General features: G+C 39.0%; 1 protein-coding gene across 2 annotated transcripts in view; it reads right to left on the bottom strand.

Annotated features, from left to right (window-relative positions):
* LEO1 (LEO1 homolog, Paf1/RNA polymerase II complex component) overlaps nucleotides 1-25,474 on the bottom strand; it is a 44,320-nt gene that overhangs the window by 12,477 nt on the left and 6,369 nt on the right. For both annotated transcript variants that reach the window (XM_080809407.1, XM_080809408.1), the window contains exons 2-8: nucleotides 22,991-23,743; nucleotides 20,592-20,696; nucleotides 16,817-16,911; nucleotides 15,701-15,846; nucleotides 14,631-14,715; nucleotides 1,636-1,730; nucleotides 929-1,063 (exon numbers count right to left, since the gene is read on the bottom strand). In XM_080809407.1, coding sequence (XP_080665533.1) covers nucleotides 929-1,063; nucleotides 1,636-1,730; nucleotides 14,631-14,715; nucleotides 15,701-15,846; nucleotides 16,817-16,911; nucleotides 20,592-20,696; nucleotides 22,991-23,743 — 1,414 coding nt within the window. The remainder of the gene's footprint in view (nucleotides 1-928; nucleotides 1,064-1,635; nucleotides 1,731-14,630; nucleotides 14,716-15,700; nucleotides 15,847-16,816; nucleotides 16,912-20,591; nucleotides 20,697-22,990; nucleotides 23,744-25,474) is intronic.

The following is a 25,474-nucleotide window of genomic DNA, read 5'->3' on the forward strand; positions in this document are numbered from 1 at the left end:
GGAGTAAAAGTCTTTACAAGGCACGATCACCCTCCAGAATCAATAAATATATGGGTTGAAGGAGCATTTACTGAAAACTATGTGCCAAGCAATGTGCTTCACTTTTTACAAGTGAAATGACTTCACTGTCACAGCTACTCTATAATTATTCCATTTTATGTATCAAGTAAATGAGGCAGAGAGGATGAGAAAGTTGCACAGGGTCACACAAGCGGAAGTGAGACAGAAATACAGGTCTATCTGATTCTGAAAGCCTCTACTTCTGACCACTACAATCCTCAAAAAGCTAAGTCATAACCAAGATCATTGAAGATAAACATTACCCAAGGAGGATGATTGGCTTCCAATCAAGAAAAAGTAAATAAAAACATCTCAGTGTAGTGCTTACCCGTCTAAAGAAGGGAAATGCTCTCACCAGCTGACCTGAGTGTCCTGGGCTGCTCAAGGGACACATCCCTGCAGAGCTACTGGTACTGCAGCCTCAAGAACGAGACGACCCCAGCCTCCACACCCAACTCACTGCCTTTCCTCTGACTGCATGCACACTACCAACCTCCAGCTACCAGTTAGTCTTCCAGATCAATTTTATTTAACAACAAAAAAAAAAAAGAAAGAAAAAAAAGACACACTGACCAGCAAGTATTCTAGGCCTCCTGGCAGTTATGGTCATCACTGGAATTAATAAATTAACACTGTGGTTTACAAAACAGTCTCAGAATTCTAAGTTTTCTTATCATGACCTGGTTCCCTGTGAAACAGCAACTTTTAGTGCACTTGACAGAACAGCCTCTGAGCCTTCAGAGCTGAGAACCAGACACTAGTCCTTGGTGAACTATATGGACAGTTAGGTCAAATCAGGAGTCAAGTATTTTGGACAGTATCTATATTCACTGCTTTTACTGTAAAAACAGTAGTTTCTAATAGTTACCTGAATGTGAGTTTGGTTTTAAAAACGGCTTGTCCCTGTAGACCAGTACCTTGTCTTATAAAAAGATGGTTGTGATCTCCCTGTAGTGGAGCTTTGTAAACATCAAACACTTCGTTGCCTAAATGCAGAGACATGCTGAAAAGAAGGAACACTTCACACGTTAAAGTCATAAAGCTTTATTCTACCATTTCACTTTACTTAAATTGTGACTCAACTGCTACTTTCTCTCCTTTCACAGAGTTCAGAAGGAGAGGAAAAAAGGAGACACGATATATGAGAAACCACCTACACAGAGTAACATACGTTGTATGTTTCTGGTTTACAAACAAAGCCTGCCAAGAAGGAAAGCGTGCTCTAATGGGTACTCAGTCTCCACCACTTTCCCAATGAAAGGTAGTTTTTCTAACTTGTTACCTTACAGTGAGCAGCTGGCGATGGGCAGGGGAGCTGGTCTAATAGTTCCAAACTATTAGGCTATGGCCAGAGAGGATGACCACATTTTTGGCCTATTTCTAATGTCTTTCACCAGCCTGTCCAACATTCAACTACCTATTTACTTCTCTCAGGTCTTCTGTGCAATGCCAGAGACCAAGTAGTGGAAACCCTTTAATAAGAGATATCCCCCAAATAAGGTTTTCTTCTGAAGTTTCACCTCTCCTAGCCACATTCCAGGTATTTCAATGTTTTTCAAGGCATTTTGAGCTTACCTCCCATCTGACCACTTGACGATCCGAGCGTTGCTTTCTTTGATTTCATTTCCTTCCTCATCCCGGCGTATCCTCCATCTTATCGTATTTTCTACCTGGTTCAAAACACAAGTGCCTTAGAATGCTGTAGTTTAATGTTTCTTTTTCCTCAAGAGACACATAATCATAGCATTTCTGTCACACACTTAGTGACAGAGAAACAGACAATACTGAAACCCTCCTGTTATAATCAACAAGAGAGGTTGACTACATTAACAACAGGAAAAACAATTAGCTTAACTTCTGAACTCCTAGTGCGGGAATCACAAAAGAAGCTGAGTGCCAGAGCATTTGAGCTAATGCTAAATCCATAGCAGCCCTGGGATATGTTAAGAAAGTACTCATAGTAAAAGCTATGAGGACAGGAAATAAGACTTGAGGCCAAAGGAAGTAGCAATTTAGACTTGAGGCTCCCTCTATAAAGAAGGTTCTCGGGGCGCCTAGGTGGCTCAGTGGGTGAAGCAGCGGTCTTCGGCTTAGGTCATGATCCCTGGGTCCTAGGTTCGAGTCCCACATCGGGCTTCCCCCTACTCTGCCGGGATCCTGCTTCTCCTTCTCCCTCTGCCTGCCACTCCCCCTGCTTGTACTCTCTGTCAAATAAATAAATAAATAAAATCTTAAAAAAAAAAAAAAGAAAGAAAGAAAGAAAGAAAGAAAGAAGGTTCTCTCATAAAGCTAAAAACCAAATAAACGTAGGACCAAAAACTTCTGCCCAGGGAAATAGGGAAGTTCCCCAAATATGGGTAAGGAAAAAAGCAGCACCCAAGAAGATTAAAAACCCAGATTTTTTTAATAAAAGGTTTAGAATCTAACTTTGTCTTGACTGCATGTGGGAGAAACACCAGGCGGTTCTGGAAAACATTCAAGAGCTTCTAAAATGAAAACCTACTGAAATTAAAAACTCAATGGGAATGGGACGCCTGGGTGGCTCAGTCATTTAAGCAACTGATTCCTGATTTCAGCACAGGTCATGATCTCAGGGTCCTGAGATCAAGACCTGTGTCAGGCTTCACACTCAGCAGCATGTCTGACTGAGATTCTCTCTCTCCTTCTCTCCCTGCCCTTCCCCACACCCCCTCAAATCACTCTCTCTCTCAAATAAATAAATAAATCTTTAAATGGTAAACTAATCACCAACAAAGCAGGAAAGACTATCCAAGAGAAAAAGTCTCTTTAACAAATGGTGTCAGGAAAACTGGACAGCAACATGCAGAAGAATCAAACTGGACCACTTTCTTACACCATACGCAAAAATAAATTCGAAATAGATAAAAGACCTAAATGTGAGACAAGAAACCATCAAAATCCTAAAAGAAACCTCTCTGATCTAGGCCACAGCACTTCTTATTAGACACGTCACCAAAGGCAAGGGAAACAAAAGCAAAAAATGAACTGATGGGACCTCATCAAGACAAAAAGCTTCTGCACAGCAAAGGAAACAATTTACAAAACTGAGAAGTAGCCTACGGAATAGGAGAAGCTAACTGCAAATGACGTATCTGATACAGGGTCAGTATCCAAAATCTATTAAGGACTTACCAAACTCAATACCCAAAATACAAATAATCCAGTTAAGAAATTGACAGAGGACATGAATAGACACTTTTCTAAAAAAGACATCCAGATGGCTAACAGACCCATGAAAAGATGCCTAACATCACTCATCATCAGGGAAATGCAAATCAAAACCACAATGGGTATCACCTCGCACCTATCAGAATGGTTAAAATAATAGCAAACAACAGGTGTTGACGAGGATATGGAGAAAGGGGAACCCACTCATACTGTTGGTGGGAATGCTAATGTGCAGCCACTCTGGAATACTTTTTAACTTTAAAAAGTTAAAAAATAGAACTATCCTATGATCCAGTTATTGCACTACTAAGTAAGATACAAGGGGTATTGAAAGGGTACACACACCCTGATAATTATAGTAGCATTATCAACAATAGCCAAACTATGGAGAGAGCCTAAATGTCCACTGACTGGTTAATTGATTAAGAAGATGCCATATAGAGTCTGGGCAAGATGGCGGAGGAGCAGCGGACTGAAAGGACATCAGGTGGCAGGAGTTCAGCTAGATAGTTCTCAAACCATTCCAAACACCTACAAATGCAACAGAAGAGCAAAGAGAAGAGCAGCCAATTTTAGGAACAGAAAATCGACCACTTTCTGAAAGGTAGGATGTGCAGAGAAGTGAATACAAGGCGATGGAAAGATAGACTGTTGGGGAGGGGCCGGCTCCCGGCAAGCGGTGGCACACTGGAGCACAAAGTCAGAACTTTTAAAAGTCTGCTCCACTGAGAGACATTGTTCCAGAGGCTAAGTGGTGGTGGAGCCCTCACAGGGACAGTGGGGTCTCAGGTCCCACAGGGCCACAGAAGGATTAGGGTGTCTGAGCGTGACAGAGCTGCCAGGTATCGGAGTGGGGAAGCTGACTACAGAGACGGAGCTGAGGAGTGAGCTCTCAGCTTGGGGTTACCTTTAACTGTGATCCTAAGCACAGTCGGACCACTGGTCTTTGAGCAGGGACCCCACAAATGGCAGACCCAGGAAGACTCACCTTCCTCCTCTGGAAGCAAGAATCCGCTGGGTTTGGAGACTCCAAATGGGCCCACGCATCAGAGACAGAAACACTTGGTCACAGGCAGGGTGAGCCCAAGAGCATGGCCCGAGACCAGGGAGACAGGAGGGATTGATGGCTTTTCTCCGAGGGCGAACTGAGGAGTGGGGCCCCGAGCTCTCGGCTACTAAGGCCGGAGACTGGGAGGCTGCCATTTTCATTCACATCTTCCAGAGCTCTACAGAAACCTTTCAGGGAACAAAAGCTCCTGAGAGCGAACCAGAGCAGATTACTTAGCCTGGCTCCTGGCAAAGGCAGTGCAATTCTGCCTCAGGCAAAGACATTTGAGAATCCCCTCGGGCAAAGACATTTGAGAATCCCGATAAGAGGCCCCTCCCCAAGAAGATCAGCAAGAACATCCAGCCAAGACCAAGCTCACCAATCAAGGAGAACAGCAGAATTCCAGAGGAGGAGAAAGCAAAGCATGGAATTCATGACTTTCTCCCCATAATTCTTTAGTCTTGCAAAGTTAATTAAATTTAAAAATTTTTTTTTCTTATTCTAATTTTTTAAACTTTTCCTCTTTCATCTTTTAACATCTTTTAACTAGTTTACCTTAACAATACCTTTCTTTAAAAAAAATCTTTTTAAACCCTACATTATTATAGTCATATTTTACCCTTCATTGTATTTAACCTTATTTTTTGTATACATATAGGGTTTTTTTTTTTCCTAAAAAATTTTGGGATACAATTTCTTCTAATAGATCAAAATATACTCTAAATCTAGCACAGGGCTTTGTTCTCGTCTCCAGCCTGAGCACATTCTCTCCCCCCACCCTTTTTTTTCTTCTTTTTCCAACCAACTTATCAATTCCTTTTTTAGAATATTTTAAAATTTTACATCTTTACAGTCATATTCCATCCCTTCCTCATGTTTACCCTTATTTTCATATATGTATATATTTACACATATGTGTATATGTATATGTATATGTGTATATGTATAAGTTTTTCTTTCTTTAAAATTTTGGGAGGTAGTTTCTTCTAAGAGACCAAAATACACCCAGAATCAAGTGGGTGGAGCTGTTCTATTCACCAGTCTAATTTATTTATATATAAATATATATATATAAAATATATATACATATTTAAATTATACACACACATATATATGTGTACATATATATATATATATATATTTTTTTTTTTTTTAAATTTCTTTTTAACCTCCTTTCTTCTCCCCCCAGTTTGGGGTCTCCTCTGATTTGGTTAGCATACATTTTTCTGAGGTCTTTGCCACCCTTTTAGTATTTTTTCTCTCATTCATATATTCTTATCTGGATAAGATGACAAGGCGGAAAAACTCACCATAAAAAAAAGAACTAAGAAGCAGTACTGACAGCTATATACCTAATCAATACAGACAGTATAATATTTCAGATCTAGAGTTCAGAACGATGATTCTCAAGGTGCTGGCTGGGCTTGAAAAAGGCATGGAGGATATTAGAGAAACCCTATCTGGACAAATAAAATAAATAAAATAAAATCCCTTCCCGGAGAAATAAAAGAACTAAAATCTAACAAAGCTGAAAAAAGGAATTAATGAGGTGCAATCAAGAATGGAGGCTGTTACTGCTAAGATAAACGAGGTAGAAAAGAGAATTAGTGATATAGAAGACCAAATGATGAGGAATAAAGAAGCTGAGCAAAAGAGAGACAAACAACAACTGGATGACAAGGGTAGAATTCGAGAGAGAAGTGATACCATAATACGAAACAGTATTAGAATAATTGGGATTCCAGAAGAAGAAGAAAGAGAGAGAGGGGCAGAAGGTATATTGGAGCAAATTATAATAGAGAATTTCCCTAATATGGCAAAGGGAACAAGCATCAAAACCCAGAAGGCACAGAGAACCTACTCTCAAAATCAATAAAAATAGGTCCACACCCCATCATCTAATAGTAAAACTTACTAGTCTTAGTGACAAAGAGAAAATCCTGAAAGCAATTCGGGACAAGAAGTCTGTAACATACAATGGTAGAAATATTAGATTGGGAGCAGGCTTATCCACAGAGACCTGGCAGGCCAGAAAGAACTGGCATGATATATTCAGAGCACTAAACGAGAAGAATATGCAGCCAAGAATACTATATCCAGCTAGGCTATCACTGAAAACAGAAGGAGAGAGGCGCCTGGGTGGCTCAGTGGGTTAAGCCTCTGCCTTCGGCTCAGGTCATGATCTCAGGGTCCTGGGATCGAGCCCCACATCAGGCTTTCTGCTCAACAGGGAGTCTGCTTCCTCCTCTCTCTCTCTGCCTGCCTCTCTGCCTTCTTGTGATCTCTGTCAAATAAATAAATAAGATCTTAAAAAAAAAAAAAAAAGAAAGAAAAGAAAATAGAAGGAGAGATAAAACGCTTCCAGGACAAACAAAAATTAAAAGAATTTGCAAATACCAAACCAGCCTTACAGGAAATATTGAAAGGGGTCCTCTAAGCGAAGAGAGAGCCTAAAAGTAGTAGACCAGAAAGGAAGAGAGACACTATACAGTAACAGTCACCTTACAGGCAATACAATGGCACTAAATTCATATCTCTCAATAGCTACCTTGAATGTAAATGGGCTAAATGCCCCAATCAAAAGACACAGGGTATCAGAATGGATAAAAAAACAAAACGCATTAATATGCTGTCTGCAAGAAACTCATTTTAGACATGAAGACACCTCCAAGTTTAAAGTGAGGGGGCGGAAAATAATTTACCATGCTAATGGACATCAAAAGAAAGCTGTAGAGGAGAAGGGAGTTGAGGGAAATTGGAAGGGGAGGTGAACCATGAGAGACTATGGACTCTGAAAAACAACCTGAGGGTTTTGAAGGGGCGGGGGGTAGGAGGTTGGGGGAACCAGGTGGTGGTATTAGGGAGGGCACGTATTGCATGGAGCACTGGGTGTGGTGCAAAAACAATTATTACTGTTAAGCTGAACATAAAAAATTAATTAATTAATTAAAAACAAAACCAAGAGGAAAAGAAAGCTGGGGTGGCAATCCGTATATATCAATTAGATTTTAAGCCAAAGACTCTAAGAGATGAGGAAGGACACTATATCATACTCAAAGGGTCTGTCCAACAAGAAGATCTAACAATTTCAAATATCTATGCCCCTAACATGGGAGCAGCCAACTATATAAACCAATTAATAACAAAATCAAAGAAACACATCGACAATAATACAATAATAGTAGGGGACTTTAACACCCCCCTCACTGAAATGGACAGATCATCCAAGCAAAAGATCAACAAAGAAATAAAGGCCTTCACTGATACACTGGACCAGATGGACATCACAGATATATTCAGAACATTCCATCCGAAAGCAAGAGAATACACATTCTTCTCTAGTGCACATGGAACATTCTCCAGAATAGATTACATCCTGGGTCACAAATCAGGTCTCAACTGATACCAAAAGATTAGGATCATTCCCTGCGTATTTTCAGACCACAACGCTCTGAAGCTAGAACTCAATCACAAGAGGAAAGTTGGAAAGAACTCAAATACATGGAGGTTAAAGAGCATCCTACTCAAGAATGAATGTATCAACCAGGAAATTAAAGAAGAATTGAAAAATTCATGGAAACAAATGATAATGAAAATACAACTCTTCAAATTCTGTGGGACACAGCAAAGGTGGTCCTGAGAGTAAAGTATATAGCCATACAAGACTTTCTCAAGAAACAAGAAAGGTTTCAAGGACACAACCTAACCCTACACCTATAGGAGCTGGAGAAATAACAGCAAAGGAAGCCTAAACCCAGCAGAAGAGCCTAAACCCAGCAGGAGAAGAGAAATCATAAAGATCAGAGCAGAAATCAATGAAATAGAAACCAAAAGAATAGTAGAACAAATCAACGAAACTAGGAGCTAGTTCTTTGAAAGAATTCATAAGACTGGAAAACCCCTGGCCAGACTTATCGAAAAGAAAAGAGAAAGGACCCAAATAAATAAAATAAATAAAATCATGAATGAGAGAGGAGAGATCACAACCAACACCAAAGAAATACAAACAATTATAAGAACATACTACGAGCAACTATACACCAGCAAATTTGACAATCTGGAAGAAATGGATGCATTCCTAGAGACATAAACTACCAAAACTGAACTAGGAAGAAATAGGAAACCTGAAGAGACCCATAACCAGTAAGGAGATTGAAACAGTCATCAAAAATTTCCCAACAAACAAGAGCCCAGGGCCAGATGGCTTCCCAGGGGAAGTCTACCAAACATTTAAAGAAGAATTAATACCTATTCTCCTGAAACTGTTCCAAAAACTAGAAATGGAAGGAAAACTTCCAAACTCACTTTATGAGGCCAGCATTACCTTGATCTCAAAACCAAACAAAAACCCCATCAAAAAGGAGAATTACATACCAATATCCTTGATGAACACAGATGCGAAAATTCTCACCAAAATACTAGCCAATAGGATCCAACTGTACATTAAAAGGAGTATTTACCACGACCAAGTGGAATTTATTCCTGGGCTGCAAGGCTGGTTCAACATCCGCAAATCAATCAATGTGATGCAATACGTTAACAAAAAAAAGAACAAGAACCATATGATACTCTCAGTAGATGCTGGAAAAGCATTTGACAAAGTATGGAATCCTTTCTTGATCAAAACTCTTCGAAGTGTAGGGACAGAAGGTACAAACCTCAATATCATCAAAGCCATCTATGAAAAACCCACAGTGAATATCATTCTCAATGGGGAAAAACTGAGAGCTTTTCCCCTCAGGTCAGGAATACGGTAGGGATGTCCACTATCACCACTGCTATTCGACACAGTACTAGAAGTCCTAGCCCCACCAATCAGACAACAAAAAGAAATTAAAGGCATCCAAATTGACAAAGAAGTCAAACTCTCACTCTTTGCAGATGATATGATACTCTGTGTGGAAAACCCAAAGACTCTACTCCAAAACTGCTAGAACTTGTACAGTAATTCAGTGAAGTACCAGGATATAAAATCAATGCACAGAAATCAGTTGCATTTCTATACACCAACAAGACAGAAGAAAGAGAAATTAAGGAGTTGATCCCATTTACAATTGCACCCAAAACCATAAGATACCTAGGAATAAACCTAACCACAGAGGCAAAGAATCTATACTCAGAAAACAATATTAAGTACTCATGGAAGAAATTGAGGAAGACACAAAGAAATGGAAAAACGTTCCATGCTCATGGATTGGAAGAACAAATATTGTGAAAATGTCTATGCTACCTAAAGCAATCTACACATTTAATGCAATCCCTATCAAAACACCATCAATTTCTTTCAAAGAAATGGAACAAATAATCCTAAACTTTATATGGAACCAGAAAAGACCCCGAATAGCCAGAGGAATGTTGAAAAAGAAAGCCAACGTTGGTGGCACCACAATTCCAGACTTCAAGCTCTATTACAAAGCTGTCATCATCAAGACAGTATGGTACTGGCACAAAAACAGACACATAGATCAATGGAAAAGAATAGAGAGCCCAGAAATAGACCCTGAACTCTACGGCCAAATAATCTTCAACAAAGCAGGAAAGAATGTCCAATGGAAAAAAGACAGTCTCTTCAACAAATGGTGTTGGAAAAATTGGACAGCCACATGCAGAAAAATGAAACTGTACCATTTCCTGACACCACACACAAATTAGACTCAAAATGGATGAAAGACCTCAATGTAAGACAAGAATCCATCAAAATCCTTGAGGAGAACACAGGCAGCAACCTCTTCGACCTCAGCTGCAGCAATATCTTCCTAGAAACATCACCAAAGGCAAGGGAAGCAAGGGCAAAAACTATTGGGACTTCATCAAGATCAAGATCAAGATCATCCTTTGCACAGCAAAGGAAACAGTCAACAAAACCAAAAGACAACTGACAACAGAATGGGAGAAGATATTCACAAATGACATATCAGATAAAGGGCTAGTATCCAAAATATATAAAGAACTTATTAAACTCAACACCCAAAGAACAAAATAATCCAAACAAGAAATGGGCAGAGACATGAACAGACATTTCTGCGAAGAAGACATCCAGATGGACAACAGACACATGAAAAAAATGCTCAACATCACTCAGCATCAGGGAAACACAAATCAAAACCACAAGGAGATACCACCTCACACCAGTCAGAATGGCTAAAATTAGTAAGTCGGGAAATGACAGATGTTGGAGAGGATGCGGAGAAAGGGGAACCCTCCTACACTGTTGGTGGGAATGCAAGCTGGTGCAGCCACTCTGGAAAACAGCATGGAGATTCCTCAAAAAGTTGAAAATAGAGCTACCCTATGACCCAGTAATTGCACTACTGGGTATTTACCCTAAAGATACAAATGTAGTGATCTAAAGGGGCAGGTGCACCGGAATGTTTATAGCAGCAATGTCCACACAGCCAAACTATGGGAAGAACATAGATGTCCATCAACAGATGAACGGATAAAGAAGATGTTGTGTGTGTGTGTGTGTGTGTGTGTGTACGTACACACACACACACACACACACACACACACACTGGAATACTATGCAGCCATCAAACAGATAAAGATGTTGTGTGTGCGTGTGTGTGTCTACACAGACACACACACACACACACACACACACACACAATGGAATACTATGCAGCCATCAAAAAATGAAATCTTGCCATTTGCAACGACATGGATGGAACTAGAGGGTATTATGCTGAGCGAAATAAGTCAATCCGAGAAAGACAATTATCATATGATCTCTCTGATATGAGGAATTTGAGAGGCAGAGTGGGGGGGTTGGGAGGTAGGAAAGGAAAAAATGAAGCAAAATGGGATAGGAGGGAAACAAACCATAAGAAACTCTTAATCTCACAAAGCAGACTGAGGGTTGCTGGGGGGAGAGGGGCATGGAGAGGGTGGTTGGGTTATGGACATTGGGGAGGGTATGTGCTATGGTGAGTGCTGTGAAGTGTGTAACTGTGATGATTCGTAGACCTGTACCCCTGGGGCAAATACTACATTATATGTTAATAAAAATTTTAAAAAAAGAAGATATAGTATAATACACACACACACACACACACACACACACACACACACACACACTGGAATATTATTCAGTAATCAAAAAGAATGCAATCTTGTCATTTGCAATGACATGGATGGAGCTATAATGTTAAGTGAAGTCATTTAGATAAACACAAATACCATATTATCTTACTCATACGTGGAATTTAAGAAAGAAAACAGATGGCATATGGGAAGGAAGTAAAGAAAACAGGGAAACAAGCCATAAGTGGCTCTTAACTACAGGGAACTGAAGGTTGATGGAAGGAGGTAGGTAAGAGATGGGTTAGATGGTTGATAGGTATTAGAGAAATGGCACTTGTAATGAGCACTGGGTGTTGTATGTAAGGGATGAATCACTGAATTCTAGTCCAGAAACCAATACTGTAACAGGGTCCTACTGGTTCCCTTCCAGTTTTTTCCTTTCCTCTTTACTGCTCACTAAATACACAACTATGGGGGCGCCTGGTTGGCTCAGTTGGAAGACCATTTGACTCCTGATCTCAAGGTTGTGAATTCCAGCACCACACTGGGTGTAGAGATTACCAAAGAAAACAAATTAAGAAAAAAGAAAAAGAAAAAAAAAAACCATGAAGCCAGCTGATAAAAGAAATCAATATTCATTAATTAACTATGATACCATATCTGAGATTGTTTCAAAAGTCTGGATAAGGTATGGTAGGGAACATAGGGGACATAAGATTGTACAACCTGATAACCACTGAAGAGTGTGATGGGTACATCAGTGTTCATTATATGGTTCTCATTATATTCGTAATGTGTTAAAATTTTCCTTAATAAAAGGATAAAAACAATCTATACTATTCCTACTCTCCCTTTCACACCAAAAAATATGCACATATAGGCCATTAGTAACTGAGAAGCCAGTTTGAAAAATGCTATTATATAAAGTGATTCATATTATAATGATGCTATGACAGGATACACTGCTACGTCTTAACCCTATTGGGATGAAAGACACAGTAAAGTAGCTTTAAAGATGGAAGACCTCATAGAAATATATAAACAATAGCTGGTTCCTTACTGTTTATTTAAGTTTATTTATTTGTTTATTAGTACTCTCTACACCCAGTGTGGGGCTCAAACCCACGACCTTGAGATCAAGCATCACACACAATTCCAACTGAGCCAGCCAGGCATCCTGGTTCCTTATTCGTTAAAGAATTAATTACACCACCAACTGACTATCTAAGAACAGTTACCATGGGGGCACCTGTGTGGCAGTTAGTTCAGCATCTGACTCTTGGTTTCTGCTCAGGACATGATCTCCTGGTTGTGAGATTGAGCCCCACACCAGGCTCTGCACTCGGTATGGACTCCGCCTCAGATTCATTTTTCCCTCCCACCCCTGACCACTCCCCGCTTGTGTTCTCTCAAAAATGAATAAATAAAATCTTTAAAAAAAAAAAAAAAAGGAATAATCATCCTAGTCTTGGGAACATCGCTCAAAAAACAAAGGGTCCAAGGTTATTTTCCATCACATACCAAAGCTTCTGTTACATGTCGACCAAGGTTTTATTTTTTAAGATTTATTTATTTATTTAAGGGGGGTAGCAAGCACATGAGCTGGGGGAGTGGCAGAAGGAGAAGGAGATAAGCAGACTCTCTGCTTGAATAGGGAACCCAATGCAGAGCTCAATCTCAGGAACCTGAGATCATGACCTGAGCTGAAATCAAGAGTAGGATGTTTAGGGGCACCTGGGTGGCTCAGTGGGTTAAGTGGGTTAAGCTTCTGCCTTCAGCTCAGGTCATGATCTCAGGATCCAGGGATTGAGCCCCGCACCAGGCTCTCTGCTCAGCCTGCCCTCTCTCTCTGCCTGCCTCTCTGCCTACTTGAGATTTCTCTCTCTGTCAAATAAATAAATGAAATAGTTTAAAAAAAAAAAAAAAAGAGTAGGATGTTTAGCTGACTGAGCGACCCAGGTGCCCCTAAGCACCAAGGCTTTGATGACAGAAATGAGAAATGAGAAACTCATTCCTCATCTTTGATGCCTATACTAGTCTGATATTATATGGCCTGAAAATAGATATATTGGTATTGTTGCACCCTAGCAGAAGGTAAGGCAAAAATGCAAAAAATCAATAAAGAGTAAATAAATACAGAACTACCACATTAATTTATATAAATGATGAGAAATAATGAAAAGCAGTAGAATACTATCAGAGGCACTAAAACAGGCATGAAAAATTCACAGTGCTAACCCTCTATCAATAGAAACACATGCTTGAAGGAAAAATATCAACAGATGAGCAAATGGGGGAAGAGAAGAGGCAAGGTAAAGGACAGCAAAAAAAATAACTAATAGTCTAATAACTATGCCTATTAATTCTGTGTCCTGGAATGATTTATTGGGGTCTATTTCCATTTTCTCATTTGATTTATATTTCCATTAAGAGGAAAGAGTAGTGAAATTTCATTGAAAACTTTTGAAGCCCACACATTTTGTATAGAAACCATCTTGTATAAGGTTCTTTAGATACCTGTAGATCTATCACACTTGAAAAGATGGAATTATTCTCAAAATTCGGCCCCTGAATTCTAAGAATGCCAGACTGCCACTTCTTAATATTCAAACACCATACACAATATTCACTGAAAACTGAAATAATTACAGGAAATTTTTTGGATTTAAGAATTCAAAAAGCATAGCTGCAAATATCATACCATGAGTTCAACTGCTTCTCATTCTCTGGTATAACTCAGCTTTAAAGTATCTGCTTAACCTTCACCCTCCTTGATTAAAGGAAGATCAGAGGCCCTTTGTGGACAGCCAGCCAGTATAAGGTATCAAAGAGAAACATTAATAGGAATGTAGCATAATAAATCTCTAATAGCCAACAAGAGCAACTGGAAGGCACTAGTAATAGATTCTCCTTTTGTATATGATTTTTTTAATCTATAGATCAAAGAACCTGAAGGATTTCCTCTTGCAGGAATCGCTAGAACATAACCCACAGTACATATGGAGGCAGTCATTATAAACACCAAACCATAATGCTGCTTACTCTGAAGGAAGAAGCTAATAATTTTTTTAAAGCATCAGAATAGTGTAACAGTGAAAAAGATGATGGAAAAGTGCTACGTATTTTACAGAGATCTATACAAAGAAAAAGCTATACATTTTCTTCCTAAAAACATTCTGAAAACACAATTCATTTGTTTATAAAACAAAAAACATAAAAAATCCTTTTTAAAAGTTCAAGTATCAAGTGACTATCCCCAGGTTTTACTTTATAAAAGAAAAAACTAAATGAGTACAGCCTGGAAGAGTACCTTTAATTTTAACCTGGTTCGACCTTCTTCATCCAGCATTTCCTCATCTTCAAATTCATCTTCATAATATTGAGGGTCAAAAGGTCTACAAAATGTTTTTAAAATAAACTTACTAATATTTTTAAGGAATATTACAGCTATATAACAGCTCTATTAATAGACACCATTACACTAAAAATCATAATTTAATTAAAAGTCATAATCGTACAAGATGGGATCGGGAGGGAAACAAGTCATAAGAGACTCTTAATCTCACAAAACAAACTGAGAGTTGCTGGGGGGTAGAGGGATAGGGAGAGGATGGTTGGGTTATGGACATTGGGGAGGGTATGTGCTATGGTGAGTGCTGTGAAATGCATAAGCCTGATGATTCACAGACCTGTACCCCTGGGGCAAATAATACATTATATGTTAATAAAAATAATTTTTAATTATTTTAATTAATTAACCATCAAATATTTTCATGTTCAACTTTAAGGAAGTATTCAAATCACTACACCTTCTTGAAAATTGGTGTTAACACATACTGCTTAAAAGGCAAGGCTAAATATTTGAAATATTCTTCACTCTTATGTAAGTCTTCCAAAGAACAGGCCACCCATGCTCTAGCTTTCCACATCATTTTGCTTGGAGGAAAAAATGAATTTAAATCTCACAACAGCTTGCATGTGACTTAGTGAATAACAGCCATCAACACTAACTGTCCCAAACCATTAGGTTTTCTAGATCCACGATGGCAGCTACAGTGAGCAGCTGCAATTTCTCTAGCTAAGTCTGCCACTCTGGATTTCAGCTTTTTCAGGGCTGCACTGGTCAAAAACCACCAAAGGTTTGTGATGTCTGCTAATTCATAAGGAAGTATCAAACTGCCAAAAACAATTACAAGCATTAAAAGTCTCTTTTACCAACAGTCCACATATTTTCCATCACTGGATACACTTGATTTTTTTCAGGGACACATGATGAGTTTTCCATTTTGTGATTAGCCACCTCGTGTAAAATCAGAAAAATAGCAACAATCCACATATTTCTATCCAACATCTAGAAACACTTTTAACTGACCCTCTTACCTGGGCTCTACACTGAGAAAGTTGGGCAGCTTAACAAAATATAAGTCGTTTCCTAAATCAGTGTTGACTTTGGGTATTTCTACTTCTATTCTGGTCTCAGGAATTGGCTCCTCCTCCTGTTGATCCTGGGGCAATCCATTTTCATCCTAGTAAAAGAATCAATTTTAGAGCTCAAAAGAACATTAGACATGGTCTAGTCTAGCTCAATCTCCACACTTTAATAACTTAGGTAGACAGAAAGCATATTGAGGCTTTGGAACTAAAGCAGCCCTCAATCTCTACCCTACCCACACAAGCCCCCACTAAAAATCACAAGGGAAACAAGATCGCTTTGGAAAGCATCAATATAAGATCTCTTTTGTGATAAATCTGTGTTCCACATATTCACCAACCAAAGTCACTCTATCAGTTAAAATCAGAGAAGATTTTCAACGCAGCACACTTCTTGGCAAGAACAAGAAAAACACTTAAATCAATGATTCTCAAATCACAAATCGTTGCAGTCTTGTCTCTTCAAGTGTGGCACCAACCTCATACTGGGCCGTTCTTTCTTTTTTTTTCTTTCTTTTTATATCCAGTTTCTCCCAGTGGTAACATTTTGTAGACTATCTAGTACAATATCACAACCAGGAGACTGACCCTGATACAATCAGATACAAAACATTCCCATCACCACTAAGATTCGTATCACCTTTTTCTAGAGCTATATCCACTTTGTTCTTGCCCTCATTCCTTCTTAAGGTAACCATTTATCTCTTCTCCATTGCTGTAATTCTGCCATTTCAAGAATACTGTGTCAGTGGAATCATACAGCATGTAACCTTTTCGGTTGGCTTTTTGTCACTATGCATACCCTGGAATTTCATCCAAGCTCTTGTGTATATGAATATTGCAATCCTTTCCACTGCTGAACAGTACTCCATGGTATAGAAGTACCAGGGCAGTTTTCCTATTCCTCCTCATAAACAGTTCCTTACCTAAGAAAGTCATCTGTTCCTTGTATTTTCATACTGCAAATCAGTTAGCAACTTCCTCTCCTTGGCATAAGAGTGATATCTCTGAAACATTTACTTAGGCTTCAGTAAGGGCCCAGTTCACACTGGTAATTTTACTTACAACAGGCTGCCCTGGAGTAGGTGGTTTATCTTCTCCATCACTCCCTGATGATATATCATCTGCACCTCCAAACAGATCCATGGCTCCACTGCTATCTTTAATATTGAGGAAAAAGTTACAGTATTAGTATCTACAACCAAGGTTCTTCAAAGCTGTAACTTCCACACATTGCCAAGGTTTCTGGACCAGGCACTTCAGCACAACTCTGAACCTGGCTCTCAAAGAAAGGACCAGAGTGCCTGTGGAAAGGGAAGGGGGTCAATTCAGTGAAAGGCAAAACTGCACAGGAGACGTCTTTTCCCCTTCATTTAGTGCAACCTTGTTCTTTATTTTCCTTTATTCCCCAGGAGCCCAAATGTCTTCCTACAGTCTAGATACTCACATTTGGGGCACTCAATACACACCTATTCTCTATATACTCCCTAAGTTTTAAAACTGCAGACCCCGGTCTACCATCTGAGGCAGAACTTCACCTAGGTTTGACAAAGCAACAATAATCTGTAATAAACCAATAAACCAAGGTAGGTAGAAGAGGGGGTAAAAAGAAAGACAGGAGGGTGGTCAGAAAGTAGACTGCTTGCAACTGGGATTATATTAGAGTTACAATTATTGGCAATGACACAGTCTAGGATAAAACAGGATAGTGAGCTATTAAGACAAGGGGGCGGATAGAACACTAAAAGGCAAGAGGCAACCTATTAGAATGGCCCAAATCCACAATACTGACAACACCAAATGCTAGCAAAAATGTGGAGCAACACGAACTCTCAATCACTGCTCAAAGGAATGCCAGATGTTATGGTCACTTGAGAAGACAGCGTGGCAGTTTCTTACAAAACTAAACAAACCCTTCCCATATGCTCCAACAATCATGATCTTTGGTATTTACCCAAAAGAGCTGCAAACTTAGTCCACACTAAAACCTACACACAGATGTTTATATAGCAGCTTTATCCATATTTGCCAAAACTTGGAAGCAACCAAGATGTCCTACAGGAGATGAATGGATATACTGGTACATCCAGACAATGGAATATTATTCAGTGCTCTGAAGAAATAAGTGGTCAAGCCAGGAAAATACATGGAGGAAATATATATTACTAAGTAAAAGAAGCCTATCTGAAAAGGCTACATTCTGTATGATTCCAACTATATGACATTCTGGAAAAAGCAAACTATAGAAACAGCAAAAAAATCAGTAGTTGTCAGAAGTTAGGGGAAGGGAGAGATGAACAGGGAGAACACAGAGGGCTTATAGGGCAGTGAAACTACTCCATATGATACCAGATGTGATACCATAATGATGGATACATGTGATTACACATATATTCAAACACACAGAATGTGTAACACCAGAGTGAACCAGAGGGAACAGTAATATAAATAATGGGCTTTGGATGATAATGATGTATCAATGCAGGTTCACTAATTTTTTTTTAAGATTTTATTTATTTATTTGACAGAGAGAGCAAGCCACAAGTGGGGTAAAGGGCAAAGGCAAAAGCAGGCTCTCCACCAAGCGGGGAGCCAGATGCGGGGCCAGATCCTGGGACTCAGAGATCATGACCTGAGCCAAAGGTAGACGCTTAACCAACTGAGCCACCCAGGTGTCCCTGGGTTCGCTAATTGTAACAAAGGTACTACTCTGGTGGAGAATGCTATTAATGAGGGAGACTATGCATGTGTAGAGGTGGGAGGTATATGGGAATCTCTGTATCTTCCCCCAATTTCACAGTGAACCTTAAACTGCTCTAAAAACAATAAAGCCAAAACAATTAAAAAAAAAAAAAAAAAGGTGGCAAGGAAGGCCAGGGTACTCAAAGTTCATCTATATGGTAAAATCAAAATGAAAACCCCACCCACAGACACTCTCATGTCCCCCCCGGTTGTTGTTTTTTTTAAGATTTTTATTTACTTATTTGTGAGAGAGAGACAGAGCACACATGCACAAGCAGGAGGAGAGGCAGATAGAGGGAGAAGCAGTCTCCCCGCTGAGCAGGGAGCTGGATGCAGGGCTCAATCCCAGGACCCTGGAATCATGACCTGAGCCAAAGGCAGACACTTAACTGACTGAGCCACCGAGGTGTCCCTTTTCTTTTTCTTTCTTTCTTTTTTTTTTTAAAGACTTATTTGAGAGTGGGCATGCACGTGCATGGCAGGGGGAAACAGGGAAAATCTCAAGAGACTTCCCACTGAGCGTGGAGTCCCAGCAAGGGCTCAATCTCAGGACCCCAAGATCATGACCTGAGCCAAAATCAAGAGTCGGATGCTTAACCAGCTGAGCCACTCATGTGCCCCTCATGTCCTTTCTTGATTCATTTTTTCCTCAGTTCTTATCACCATCTGACATACTATATATTCAATTTCTTCTTGTGTTCTCAGTCTCCCTAACCTACCCTGACCCCACCAGAATGTGAGTTCTTCAAGGGAAAAGGTCTTTGTTTTGATCATTGCTACATTCCCAGTGCCCAGAAGATTACCACTACACAGCAGAGTCTCAATAAATAACTGAGTAAAATGAAAGAATGAATGTATCTAATTCTCATGATAACCCTCTATCATTTCCCTTTTATACATCAGAAAATTGACTCTCTGAGAAATAAAATCTAAAAAAAAAGAAAGAAAGAAAAGAAAAAGAAAGGATGCCTGGGTGGCTTAGTCAGTTAAGCTCCTGCTTCGGCTCAGGTCATGATCCCAGGGTTCTTGGGTCAAATCCCACATCAGGCTCCTCTGTGGGAGCCTGCTTCTCCCTCTACCTGCTGTTCCGCCTGCTTGTGTTCTCTCTCTCTGACAAATAAAATCTTAAAAAAAAAAAAAAAATTGAAGTGTAGTAAGTAATTAACATGACCAAACTCATACAGCTAGGAAGTGGAGCCACAAAAATTCTAACTTAGATCATCTGATTCCAAAGTCCAGGCACAAAATTACTAGTTGTCTTTAAGTAAATCCCAGAGCCTGCTATTCTGCCAGCTCTCTCCTTTTATTTCTAGTTGACCCTCTAATTACTTGCCTTAGTTGTCATGCTATTTATAATAATTTATATAAACTACTCAACATTAATGTCTAATTACCATTCAGTACAATGATAGTTGTGCATAATCAAACTATCAAAATTGTATTTGTAGAAACTTTTATATTAACATCTTTATTGTAGAGCAATCTGCCATTTGAAAGTCATACATAGAGATGAATAGGTCGATCTGTTATCCTTAAAACAAACCTACCTTATCTAACCATGCATTTTGATGAATTCTTCATCTAACCTACAGCTTAAAGAATCAAGTTCTTCATGTGTTATTAACCTGTTAAGCATTTAAGAACAAGTTGTCCTGAAACTATCAATATTCAAACTAAAGAATAGAGGTTACCACCTCAACCAGAGCCACAGCCTCCCAGCAATACATTCAACTAACCTAAATGAAGCAGGAAAAAAAAAAAAAAAGAGGGGCTCCTGGCTGGCTCTGTTCATAGAGCAGGAAACTCTTTATCTCAGGGTCATGTGTTCAAGCCCCATGTTGGGCAAGGAGCTTACATTAAAAAAAAAGAAAAAGGTGGCTCTTCTTCAACTGATTAAACACACAACTTCCCCGTGTACACTACCTAATCTAATCTAATATCCATACAACTTCACCGTGTACACTACCTATATCCACACTCTTCTCTGTGGGTCATGCAGTCTGGGGTAAATGCCCAGAGTTGGCAGTGCACTACAGTTAAATGCAGAAAGAGAGACAGAAATATATACATATGTACGTAAAATAAGCATCTGGAATACCTTTTGGTACCTCAGCGTCACTATCTGCTTCTGAATCAGAGGCAATTGCATTCTTGCGTTTCATTCGTAAAACTTCATCTTCACTATCACTGCCTCTTGCAGATTCTGTAAGAGTAGAATTAGAGGTTCTTCATAATCACAGTCATTTCTTAGCTTTGAATTCTGTGTTTTAGAAGCACACTGGGGATAAACAAACTGTTGTATAGCCATGCAATGCAATTACTCAGTAACAAATAAGAAGGAACTACTGATACATGTAACAATTTGGATGAATCTCAAATGCACAACGCTAAGTGAAACAAGTCTAAATCAAACAAAAAGGCTACATACTATATGATTTCATTTTTCTGATGACATTCTCAAAAAAACAAAACTACAGTGATAAAACAGATCAGTAGTTGTCAGGCGACAGGGATGGAAAAAGAATGTGACTACAAAAGGGACAGGATGAGGGGTTTTTTTTAGGGTGATCCTTTTTTTAAGAACTGATCTGTGGTGGTGGTTACACAAAACTACATATGCATTAACATTACTAGAACTGCACATACACATACAGACAGTTCTGTATGTGTATGTTAATTAAAACTATAACTCATTAAAGGAAAATTGTTTTCTATAAGCAGAAAAATCTGGCAGAATGAGAAGAGTAGTATTGAAACTTATGACCAAATTTATAGGACTCATTACAAAAAAGGTAAAAGTATTGCAATGGAGGAGACAAATATAGTTTACCCTTGAACAACATGGGGGGCAGGAGCACAGACCCCCCCCAAACACACAAAGTCAAAAATACACGTTTGACTCCCCAAAAACAACTACTTATACCCTACTACTGACTGGAAGTCTCCCTGATAATGTAAACAATAGATATTTTGTATATGTATTACACACTGTAATCTTACAATAAAGTAAGCTAGAAAAAAGAAAATATTAAGAAAATCATAAAAGAAAGTACATTTACAATAATGTACTGTATTTAATTAAAAAATTCACATATAAGTGGACACACACAGTTCAGACCCATGTTGTTCAAGGGTCAACTGTATAACATTATCTCTGGATGGTACAACTGTTTATCTAATTGTAAACTGCAAGAAAATCACTGTCAATTTAGGTAAGAGTTAAGCAGAATGACCAGCTATAAGATTCTCTACCATAACCCTAGTCCAATGTTACTCTGCTAGTATTGGGGAAGTAATGCATGACCCTTAACAATTCTGCTACCAGAAAAATAACTCTACCCAGAACTAGTTATTGAATACTTTCTGCAGCCCAGTAGTCTAGATAGATCTATATCCACCTCTCAAAATTTTCTGGCCTCCTCTCCTAAACGATGCCAAAATGTGGTCCTGAATGTTATCCTGTGAGGTATGTTTACAGGGTTAAAGACCTCCTCCCCCATATGTAAGCTAAGATAGGATCGATATGTAATTATAATCAAACACCTATGGAAATGAAGCAATCCAAGAATTCCTTGGATTGAGGAAGAAGTCTAACCTGATCAAGATGACTTTTATAATACAAACAAATAAGATCTCTAAATCCCTTTAATATTTTATATGAAGAACATGTTAACGTGAGAAGAACAGTGTAAATGGACATTATAAAAGGGGTCAAGAGGCCAAAGTTTGGCTATGTGTTTCCTGTAGTCTCTAAGGAATGAATATTCTGACCCAAGCACATCTTTCTAGGAGAATGCATGTATTAAGCATCCATAGCACTGAGGTCAGCCAGCCATGTTTTCATTCTCCAAATGTTATACTGCCTAGGTAAGCTCCTGATACTATCATTTGGTATCCAATGTCAATTTTCCCCAAGGGCAAGGATACAACAACAAGAGAAATAACTGATGCTCCTGAAACAAATAATTTTGCAGTTTGATCTTTATAAATTAGTTTGTTATGCATTTGATTAGTCTGAGTGAACTCCTTGGAGCCTAATTACCTCTGGATGATCAAATTTTGGATCTCAAAAAACTGAGCTGGAACATGGTATTTACACCTCAGTACAACTACCCTATGGAGATGTTTCAATGGCATTGTTTTTTTCCCCCCAGCCAAAGATACCCTAACCCGAGGCAAGCTTCTCGGCTACCCACCAGAATGGAACCAACTCAATTCATTACCTAGTTACTCAAGCACCATACATCTGTCTCCGAGATTGTCCTCCTTAAATTTTTTTCTTCCTGATCTATCATCAGATAACAAATGAAGGGGGATAGAAATAATAAATGCATTACAAAAAATTTTTAAAGCAAAATGTATACTTAGGAAAGACTGAAATGGAGAGACAGAAGAGAAAAACAGGGCACTAAAGGTGGGAATGCAGAAAGAATAAATGGGCCACTGCTGCATCTGGGTGCTTCTACTAAACCATTCTGGTTCTCCTAAATGCATTACCTGATTTATGATCCTGTTCCTCGTCATCATCTGAATGCCTGTGTTCTTCATCTGAGGCCTGTGGCCTTTCATCATCAGAATTTTGCAGTTTCTCCTCATCAGACATCTGTGGCCGTTCTTCATCATCAGAATTCTGTTTCTCATCCTCATTATCAGAAACTGCTGGCCGTTCGTCCTCAGAATTAGCCTTCTCCTCCTCGGACAGTTGTCTCTCATCATCTGAAAGCTGAGGCCTATCCTCATCATCTGTATTCTGCATTTTCTCATCATCATCAGAATTCTGCAGTTTATCGTCATCAGATCCTTGTGCCCTCTCCTCATCATCAGAATTTTGCATCTTTTCATCATCTGACTGGTCGCTTTTATCTTCTCTGTCCCATTTTTCATCATCTGAGTGTACTTTTTCAGAACCTTCTGCTTCTGAGTGATGGCTCCCTCCATCTGACCTCTGACCTTCATCTTCATCATCATTATGGGCTTCTGATCCACTGTGCTGATCTACATCTGAGGGCTCATTGTCTTCATGGTCAGAACGCTCCGAAGCTTCCGACCTATTGTCTGATCTTTCAGAGTGATTATCACTCCCACTGTGATGTGAAGCTCCCTCATCCTCACTGTCATCTCCAAACAGTTCCTTATTACTTGGCTTTCCTGATTCACCCCCTTCATCTTGATCGCTTTCACTTCCAGAGGCATTACTGCCAGAAGCAACATTCTCTTGATCAGAATCCGAGTCTGATCCAGAATCAGAATCTATGAAAGCATATAAACACATGGTGCTGTCAGTGAAAAAGGCAGAGTAAAGAACACCAAAAGTCAATCTCAACATAAAAGTAATGAAAATACATGTTAAAAACAGTCAGAATCAATTTCCTCCCCACTCAGGAAACTAACCGAAAGTTGCAGCAACCAGAGGAATGCTTAGCAAGAAAAAACAGCTGAATCTCAATAAAACTTCAGGGTGTTTTAACTTACCCCGTTCCTCCCCTGCAATCCCCAGCTCCCCAGCTCAATAATGCCTTAAAGACAGCCCAAATTTCTAGTATAAGAACTACTACTAGAGGAAACAGAGGCATCTCATTCACAAAGAATCATGGTTGTTAGTTTTGATCTGCCTGGTGGATCACTGAAGGACTGGCTCAAAGGGCTGACTTTAGATCACTTAGAACTTTCTCAGATGAGGCAATTACCTGGGAATGTTTGTCTAAAACATTTACAGGTGAATGCATTAGTTGCCTCTGCCTAGGACAATGGATAGCAGTTGGGATAAGTAATAAGCTTAAAAAGCTTGGGAGGAAAGACTGGAAAAAAACATAATATGGGAAGTAAGGGCTTTTAAAAGCTCCCACATATTATTAGATATCTGGGAAGTCCACACACTCGCTCAGGACTGTGCATATGCTCAGGAAAGAACTGAGAGGGCAGTAAGCTCTCATGTGTGGCTGACCTTCAGGCTCTGCTCAAGCAAGAAATGAAGGCATAAACAGGTTTTAAACTGCCTGGTTGAGTCTCTGCAAAGACCAGGAGGTTTTTTGTTTTGTCTTGGATTTGTTTGTTGGCTGGTTTTGGTTTTGGTTCTAGGCATTTAAGGAAATTTCTGTCCAATCACAAGTTAATGGGACAGATTTTAGTGGCCACATACAGCAAAGATCCTGGACTTTACTGAATTAGTTCAAAAGAATCACTACAACAAATCCTGAGGAGGGGAGAGAATGTGGCTTCCTGAGTTGCCACATTATAATACTCAAAATAGCCAGTTACTAAGAAAAAAGTAAAAGGAAATGTAAAGAAACAAGGAAGTAGAGCCCATATGTATGAAAAAAGGCTAGAAACTGTCCCTGAAGAAGCCCAGAAAATGAAAATGATGTTTTACCAAATAGAGAATATCAATAAAAAGACAGATAGTTAAAAAAAAAAAAAAGATATTATTTTAAAAGATCCAAACAGAAATCCTGGAGTTGAAAAATACAATAAATGAAGTGAAAATTTCACTAACAGAGCTAAACAGCAGATGTAGTTAGGGAGAAAAATCAGCAAACTTTAAAATAGGTCAATTAAGATCAAATGAGGAACAGAAGAGAAAAAATTAAGAAAAATGAACAAAATCTAAAAGATTTGTGGGATACCATCAAATGTACCAACATATACATAAAGGGAGTCCCAGAAGAAGAGAAAGGGCAGAAAGATTATTTGAATAATGGCCAAACACATCCCAAATGTGATGAAAGACATTCCAAAAACCTCAGTCAATGCCAAAGAGGATAAAGTTAAAGAGATCCACACCTATATACCTCATTATCAAACTGTTAAAGACAAAGACAAAAAAAAAAAAAAAAAGAATGCTAAAAGCATCAAGAAAAGCAACTTGTCCCACACAAGGAATCCTGGATAACAATGACTTCTCATCAAAATCATGACATATTCAAAGTGCTAAAAGAAAGACTGTAAACCAAGAATTCTATTCCCAGCAAAACTATACATCAG

This window comes from Martes martes, assembly GCF_963455335.1.
Source record: "Martes martes genome assembly, chromosome: 7".
NCBI lineage: Eukaryota > Metazoa > Chordata > Mammalia > Carnivora > Mustelidae > Martes > Martes martes.